Here is an 8,931-nt window from a genome sequence, read left to right on the forward strand (position 1 = left end):
TCTCCAGGTTGCAAACAGGTTGCAGACTGCAGGGTGCCTTTTCCAATAAACCCTTTGGTTTTTGTATTACAAAGAGAGAGGTTATAAAAACACGAGTACACTGGACTTGGACTAAGCATTTCTAGAAAGTAACAACCCAAGTTGGAAGGAGAGAAAAACTAAGTACCGTATTTTTCGCTCTATAACACGCACCCGACCATAACACGCACGTAGTTTTTAGAGGAGGAAAATCCGTAGGCATGCCACCCGTAGGCATTCCCTCCATAACACGCACAGACATTTCCCCTTATTTTCTAGGAGGAAAAAAGTGAGTGTTATGGTGCAAAAAATACGGTATGTTGGATATGGGGAAAGAGCTGTCTTGTTTTACGGCATTTGTTTCCTGGAATGAAGAATACATGGGAGTGGATTGGAAGCTTTCCTACACCTAATCTTTAAGCAATTAACAAACATGTTCCCATCTAACTATACAGGATGTTAATTACAGATTTCTAAACCCTGAAAAACAGAAGAAATCTGACTCGAGGCTAAAGAAAGTCACTGAACAATTAGCGCACTGAGGTTTCCCTTGCCTGCCTAGCTAAATTTCACCCAACTAAAAGTTATCAGCTGCAATCAGAACAACTGTCTGACAAAATTTGTGGGGAAAGTTATTTATTGCATTCCTAAAACCACAAGAAAACTATATAGAGAACTATACAGAGCATTTGCCTTAAGTACCCAAAAGGAAGTATGATTCATTGACTGTGTATTTATTTGTCCAAATGTGCTTGTGAGTCACTGAAAACCTGGAATTGAGAATATGAAGCACACACCTAGTAGCTTTTCATAATTTCCTAGTAATCCGGCTAAACGAAAAGACTGGAAAGTGAGATTGGCTGAAATTACTGCTGCAGCGTTTAATTTTGGAAAGCTAAGGAGCCCACAAAAGCAAACAGGAAGACGAAAGCCCAGAGGTGGGAGAAACCCAAATATTTTACATTTCCTTTGGCTTGAAGAAGTTGTATTTTCACACTTCACAGTCTTGCCTACAAAGGTTTCCCTCTGCCTTCTCGATACACACAACACAGGCCCCACCAATATCACTTGCTTCCTATCCTATAGTGCATAAGCTTCACAGATCCTAGGTCTTTCTGGCGGCCAAGAACTGTGGACCACGTCTCTCTCCATTGTCCGGATCCTCTGAGGCCCTTTACTCACTGGGTGCTGTCACACTGGGCAGACGCACACCACAACAGCCCACCCCACAGCGCAAAGTAACGCGCTCATGGCAATGAAGCATTAGGATACGATAATGCAGGCCACCTTCCGCCAAACCAAGTCCCTTCTCGGATTCAGATGGCAGAAACAAACCTCTCCATGTTGCTGGAATAGGCCGCATGGCGCAGGTAGGCCCCCGGACTACCAAGCTGCCCGCCGGCGTTGTAGCCGTGAGCCAAAGAACCGTAGGAGCTGGGAGACATCCTGCCATAGAAATCCATAGCGTCGTTCCCCAGGGTGGGCGAGGTGGGCATCCCTAGGCGGGCAGAGGCCCCAAACAGGTGGCCGCCACCACTGCCACCACTCTGGGAGTAGGTGCCTTGGTTCACCTGCAGCTGCTGGGTGCTGGGGAGCGGGTAGGAGTAAGGCATGGCGTTGTGGGGCCTGTGCAGGCCAGGCCCCGCCGCGCAGCCCTGGCTGGGGTAGGCGGCGGTGCCCGCGAAGGAGCAGGCGTTGGCAGGGGAAGGGGTGACGTCGGGGCTGTGCTGCTGGTGGGCCAGCTCCGGGCTGGGCTGCGCCATGAGCGGGCCCAGGCTGAAGAGGGGCGGCTGCGACGGGTAGCAGAGGGCGGCGGGGGCCGCGTAGGGCGCGTTGAGGGCCGGCCCGACGGGCTGGGCCTGCGCCTCGTGTATGTAGGCCGGGTAGGTGGACAAGTCGCTGCGCTTGAAGCGCTTCCTGCGCCGCAAGAAGCTGCCGCTCTCGAACATGTCCCGGGCGTGCGGGTCGAGCGCCCAGTAGCTGCCTTTGCCCGGCCGCCCGGGCTCGCGGGGCACCTTGACGAAGCAGTCGTTGAGCGTCAGGTTGTGGCGGATGCTGTTCTGCCACTTGCGCGGCCCGTCGCGGTAGAAGGGGAAGCGCTCGGTGATGAAGCGGTAGATGCCGCCCAGCGTCAGGCGCCTCTCCGGGGCGTGCGCGATGGCCATGGCGATGAGCGCGATGTAGCTGTACGGGGGCTTGCCACGCTGCACCGGGCGCTTCCTGCGACGGCCGCCGGGACGCGGGCCTCCTCCCCCTGCCGCCGCCGCCGCCGCCGCTTCTTCTTCCGACGGCTCCGGCTCCAAAGCCTCCCCGTGCGCCGACGGCTCCACCTTAACGAGAGCGGCGAGCCTGGACGCCGAGCCGCCTTCGGAGTCGGCCTGGCCCGCGGCGCACGTCGACGGCTGGGGGCTCTCGGCTGTCATCCCAGGCTCTGGCCCTGCCACCGACGGCGGGGCAGCAGGTCCCAAGGAAGCGACGGGCAGCCTTGGCGATGCGGACGCGCCAGCCTCGCTGCTCGCGGCTGCCTTCCGACGGAGGGTCTCCAAGGCTCCCTCGGTGGCTGCGGGCGATCAGAGGTCCAGGCGGCTTCGGAGTCCGAAGGGCTCAGGTGCCGAGGCCGGGAAACTCGCGGGCAAGGCTAGAGAGCGATCCTTGGAGAGGTGACTTAGGGTAGGTTGGACCGGCGGCGTCTGGCGCCCTTGGAACGGAGCGGGCCGCTGTTACCGCGGGTGGCGTCGGTGATCAGAGCTTGCCTTGGACGTGCGGTTGGAACCGAGCGGCGCTGCCTTGAAACAACGCGGCGCCGGCAGTCGGGAGACTGGGATCGAGGCCCCACCGCCCAGAGAGCCACCCAAGTTCGGGCAGAGTAGGATTTGGGCGCCGGAGAGGAGACAGCCGCGCCGAAGACTGGGCTGCCCCGGAGCTGGTGCTCAGCTAGTGTCCTCCTGAGCAGCCGACGGGGTGCGCTTTCGGGTATCACTTAATGCTCCCTCCCGCGGAGAGATGCAAGCGCCTTTTCCCTCCCAGCCCCCCCCCGAAGCAGAGAGTGACTCCCGGCGGGGATGATGCGCTTTTGTGCCTCCTCCTCCTGCCGCTCGCTGCGCACCTGGGCAGCCGGCACTCCCTTGTAGCTGCTGTGCCTTAAAGGGACGGGCGGAGACGCAGCTTGCCCGAGCAGCCTCTCTTGAGAATGCCGGGGGCGCCGCAGACCGACGGGGCTTTGCCGAGAGGGGTGGCCGAGGGAGGGGCCTGGCCCAGGGCAGGAGCCGGGAGGTGTCATCCGCGGGGAGGTGCCCGAATGCCAGGTCTTTCCCCGCCTCGGCAGAAGGAACGCAGCCGGGAGGCGCCCAAGGGACACAAGGGAAGGCGGCCCGACGGCGCGCAAGGCGGACGGCTTTGCGCACTGCCCGAGGGGCGCGGCGGCCCTGTTCTCGTGGCGGCGGGGTCGGTGCCTTGGAATTTGGCCATCTGGGCCTTTGCTCGACAGCAAATCCCACGGCCGGCAACAAACCCGGGTTTGCCTTCTTTTGCTCATTTAACAGGAAATCCTAATTCTCCCGCTGCGTTTCACCACGCTTGAGCACTGTGACACTTTTGTAAGACTACACGGATGCTATACGTTTAAAGCAAAAGTCGAGGCACATTCTTTTCCCTCGAAGAATTCTGAGCGCTGTCATTTGCTACTGGTTGCTGGGGGTTGTAACTCTCTGAGTCCAGGGGGGAACTGCAGCGCCCAGAATTCTTCGAGGGCAAAGAATGTGCGTCGAAGGAATAATGTGTACGGCTACCAGTTATTTCATTCCCTCAGTTGGGTAGGAATCCTGCAATGGATGTTGGCAGTTTGGAGGGCTCCTGCGCATCAGTACTCTCAGGAAAGTGAGGCAAGCGGGTTGATCCTCCCGTGCATTTACTCTGAAGTAAGTCTGCCTTTGTTCAATGGGACTTTCATCTCATTGCAGGGGAGGGGGGGTTGACATTTTTGGGCTCCAGGACCACATGCACCTTCGGCCAACCATCCAGGGGCCGCTGGCCGTGGCAGGTGTGCCTCCCCCAGGCTCTCTCATGCAGGCAGGCTTGTATACACACACCTCTCCTCAAGGGATCCCTGCAGATCAGCTGCGGGGAGAGGGGTTAGGGGATCTTCTCTGCTGGTCAAATAATTGAACTGATGACCAGCAAGGCGGCAGGTTGGATCCCCATCACAGCAGTCACTGTGTGAACTTTCATTTTTCTTTCTTGCGACTGCCAAAAATCAGTGGGGCTTTATTTGGGCGGGGGGGGGGGATTTGATTGAGGTGGCTGGGTCAGAGGCCCCGAATTGTGGGGTTAGCATTGCAGTATTTGGCTGCAATCCTTTACCTGGGAATAAGACTCATCGTACTCAATGGGAGGTACTTTTGAACAGACATGTATAGTAGTATTGTACCGCTCGGCCGTATCCCCGTTAATTCACCAGGTCTTTTGACAATGGCAGTGGACTGCTTTGCATATACAGCTGCAATTGCTGAGGACCAAAAAGGTGGGGGGGGCACTCGCAATCAACTTGCAATAGCTATTCCTCCTCTTTTTCCCTCCAGGAGAGAAAGCATGGTAGAGGGAAGTAAGCAAGTATTTTTCACCTCTGCGGCCCCCTCCCCCCTTTGAGAATGCTGCTTAATAGGAGCCCGTCAAATCCCAGTCAGTCAACGGAGGACTCCTAGCCATTTAGGGAAACTAATGTCTAGTGAATGCTGGCTGAGGATTCATTGAAAGCTCTGGAGCCTTTCCTTGAAATGTAGATGATTAGTTTGAGTTTAAATAAAAGGGGTGGGTGAATAATAATAATAATAATAATAATAATAATAATAATAATAATAATTTATTTATATCCTGCCCTCCCCGGCCAGAGCCGGGCTCAGGGCAGCTAACACCAGTAAAATTACAGTAAAAACATAATAGGAAAAAAACCACACAATTTAAAATACAGGTTAAAATGCAATTTAAAATGCAGCCTCATTTTAAAAGTAGCCCATAGATTTCACTTTGCAAAATCATCAATGCTGTGGAGAGAGGTTATGGAATATTTTCTCTCACACAGCACTCGAATTGTGTGCGTTCATTGGTTTTCACCCAGTGAACAGACAAAAAGAAAGTACGAACTGCACTTCACTTGTGGGCAGAGTTGACTTTTGGTGGCGATGCTTCCTGTTAAGGTGGTTTTAAAAGGGGACGGGAAAATTCACACAGAAGAGACCTGTCAACAGGCTAACAGTCAGGATGGCTGCCTTAAACCATTGCTGGTGGGGCAGGGGTGTCAAACGGGGTGGGCTGTGGGGTGTTGACACCACCTTCATGCTGTTTCTGCTTGTGGGGTGCCGAGGTCCCTAGCCAGCCACGGTTAGAAATGAGCTGATCTGACCCAGCAGAGCCCTTGCTCGCTTATGTATTTATTTATCGTGCTAATGTTTATGCTGCTTCCCAGCCGTAGCACCCAAAGCACCTTGCAGAAATAACAGCAATACAATATGCCCATGAAACATCAATCAGCCGCCACCACGGCCACGTACAACCACAGCCAGGAAACAACATGCTACATAAACTCGGGCAGAAACGTTAACGGCACGAGTGTCTGAAATGAGGTGTTTATGTCTTGGAATGAATCTGTTTCATTCGGTGGCTCTGCTTGCATAAAAGGGCAACAGTTTCTTCAGACTTTTGCATCCACTGAGTGTCTAGGATCTAATTTGGCTAGAATCTGGAGAAGTGTATCTCCTCTGCAGGTTAGGATGCTGGCAGAGTAAAATATGGTGGTCAAGAGAGCTAGAATACTGTGATGCCCAAGGGCAGAAGCCATGAGCCAGAAATGTCCCTGGCCTACCTTACAAGGTTGTTAAGAAGAATTACTTAGTTAAGGAAAGTCAAGTTCATTGAACATTCTAAAAATGCTGTATAAATACTAAGGTGGCATTCCATACTCATTTACAAGGGAGTAAATCCCATTAATGGGACGCGGGTGGTGCTGTGGGTTAAACCACAGAGCCTAGGACTTGCCAATCAGAAGGACGGCAGTTCGAATCCCCGCGACGGGGTGAGCTCCCGTTGCTCGGTCCCTGCTCCTGCCAACCTAGCAGTTTGAAAGCACGTCAAAGTGCAAGTAGATAAATAGGTACTGCTCTGGCGGGAAGGTAAACGGTGTTTCTGTGCGCTGCACTGGTGGTTTGCCAGAAGCGGCTTAGTCATGCTGGCCACATAACCCGGAAGCTGTACGCCGGCTCCCTCAGCCAATAAAGCGAGATGAGCGCCGCAACCCCAGAGTCGGCCACGACTGGACCTAATGGTCAGGGGTCCCTTTACCTTTTTAAGTCCCATTAAACTCAATGGGGCTCGCTTTTGCATAGGCTGTACAGAATTCCACTGTAATCTTATCCAATTATGGATCCCCCCCCCAAAAAAAAACATTTTGATGAGGAATTAAAATGGTGCTTAATTTTTAGAAAAAGTGTTGTTGGAGTGAAGTTGAACCAATATTCATTTGGAAACACTGCGGTCTAATCTTGAAGGCTCACACACCCGCCACAGCCATTGAAGCGTATAGGCACTCTTTCCTTAGTGAGTTCTGCACTTGCTCAGGGAGCCCTTTCATTCTATTCTTAGCTCACATCTCCAAGGTTGATGAACTCTGCAGCACAGGAAAGGAAACAGTTCCTCATCAAACGGCTATGTTGCATCCTACACATTTTCTGTTTTGTGAAGAGAAGTAACCATCTGCTTGAATCTCTCCCATTGAAATTTCTGGGACTTTTATTTTTATTTTATTTTAAATATTTATGTTCTATTTTCTTTGTGCAGTCCAATTGAATAATTAGCTACAATAAAACCACCCCTCACCAAAACCAACACCTCAGAACCACAAACCAGCATCCATACTACTGAGCTCCATACACTGATTTCAGCAGGATCAAACCAACTGACTTTACCCTTGTGTAGATGTAAGTGGGTTGTGATTACATTGAAAAGTTACTGTCACAGATGTGGACCATGGAATGATCAATAAGCCATTGCTAGAGAGAGCGCCCCCCCCCGAAAAGGGCTCTCTTGAGCTGCGTTTGCTCCAATGGGATGCCTGACTTTGTGTTTGGCTCAATTAAAACAAGTGAAAATGAGAATCAAGGAACCATAATTGAATATAAGGTTGGAGACATCCTGAAGCATACAGGTGACTTTTGACAATGCAAACCTGTATGCATATTTATTCAGAAGTAGGTCACATTGACCTCAGTGCTGCTTAGTCCCTTGAAAGTATGGATAGGATCGGTGCATAAATGGACCTTCCATGTTCAGATAAAGTATACCTCTCTGAATACCATGCAGAAGACAAGCAACAGGGAGTGGCTGCCTCTCTTAAGAACTGCTTGTAAGCTTCCCAAGGGCTGCTTGTATCGCCTGATCCTATCAGTGCTTATTCAAAAGTAATATTTGAATATTATTTGAATTTGTTGAATTAGCAAAAATGACACACAAAAATCAGAAACCAAAAAAATACAAAGTTTATTAGTGACTGGAATAAATTTATGGTATACATTGAAGGGAATTATAGAAACTTAAAAACTATAGCAGGTTTGATATAGATCTTACGATGTGTAAACCATTAACAATGATCAGCTGCAGGAAAAAGAAAGTATTTTTATTAAGAAGCCCGAAATCGGGAGGGATGGAGGTCAATAGGTGTGTAGAGGAAAGATTTAAATATTTAAAGATATAAAGATTTAAGTGTGAAGACAAAGAACTGTAACGGAAACTGATGTTATTTTTATGTTATGTTTGGATATCTCTTTTGAAATTGTTGATTTGTTTTCTCTTTTGGTTATCTAAGTGAAATTCAATAAAAAGAAATGAAAAAAACACACAACCAAAAGTAATATTTATTTCAATGGGACTTCTTCCTAGTGCATAAGATTGCAGTCATACCCATCTGGCACGTCTTTGCTACGAAGTAAAGCCTCGCCTCATTCAACAAGGCCTTAGTTGCAGGGGGATGTGCGCAGGATCTCAGCCTGAGAGAATGCTGGCCTCGTGCCCCTTTGGTCAGATTTAGAAGGGCAAATCTCACCTATTTCCTAATGGCCAGTAAGAAATTAGGAATAATTATATGAATCCAATGTTATTCCGTTGCGCAAACCTTTATAACTATAACTTAATCCGCTAAGAGGTTGAATAGAAATGTCAAGTAGAAACTAGAATTTGGATAGATCTGCTACATATGGGGAAAAACACAAAAGGATATAGGACCGCTGTTGCAGAAGGCAATTCAAGAGATGACGCCGAAATGGGTGGCTAGAGCCATCTAAATAAGAGGCAAGTCTTAACGACTAGATTAAATAGATTTTTCTCTCCCACCCAGACCATTTTACAAACTTGCCTTTTAAGCGGTGCTGTACATACATCTCTTTAAAAATGAGTTTAAAAACCAGTTTTGTTTTCAAAGGTAAGTCGCACGAATATACTTGGTTACTTTCTGTTTCAGGAACGTCTCTCTATTCTAACCAGTTTGCTCTGAACAAACCTCGCGAGGACACTCTCCTTTAACCCTGCGCTTCCAAGTCCAGGGACGCAGCTCTGTTGATAAACCCCTTTAGAGTTGAGGTTATGATTTACCTAGTTTCTCAGGGAGCCCCAAATAAGCTATTTGGAAATTAAGTTAGCAAATATTATTCTGCAGAATATTTTGCAAATACATTATTTTGCAATTTACACCCCCCCTCTCAACACACTGAGGAGAATGCAGTGCAATTCACACCGTATTATTTTTGCAAGCACATCATGCTATTTTGCAGGTTGTTAAATCCCTCCCTGTCTCCAAATGCGCTGAAGATAATGAAATCCTTCCCATCGACTTCACTGTAAGAAATACGCTTTCTTCAAATTTTTTTTTTT

The 8,931-nt window shown here is 49.7% G+C and overlaps 1 protein-coding gene across 1 annotated transcript; it reads right to left on the reverse strand.

Annotated features, from left to right (window-relative positions):
• Window positions 1-1,310: 1,310 nt before the first annotated feature.
• Window positions 1,311-4,252, reverse strand: FOXE1 (forkhead box E1). Its single transcript, XM_053371657.1, has one exon. It carries the CDS (start codon window positions 2,439-2,441, stop codon window positions 1,335-1,337), a length of 1,107 nt encoding a protein of 368 aa, XP_053227632.1. The 5' UTR covers window positions 2,442-4,252; the 3' UTR covers window positions 1,311-1,334.
• Window positions 4,253-8,931: the final 4,679 nt, after the last annotated feature.

This window comes from Podarcis raffonei, chromosome 17 (assembly GCF_027172205.1).
Source record: "Podarcis raffonei isolate rPodRaf1 chromosome 17, rPodRaf1.pri, whole genome shotgun sequence".
Classification (NCBI taxonomy): Eukaryota; Metazoa; Chordata; class Lepidosauria; order Squamata; family Lacertidae; genus Podarcis; species Podarcis raffonei.

Bases quoted from the DNA above. Each gene is read 5' to 3' on its own strand.
- FOXE1 (XM_053371657.1), bottom strand. From the start codon at position 2,441: ATGACAGCCGAGAGCCCCCAGCCGTCGACGTGCGCCGCGGGCCAGGCC.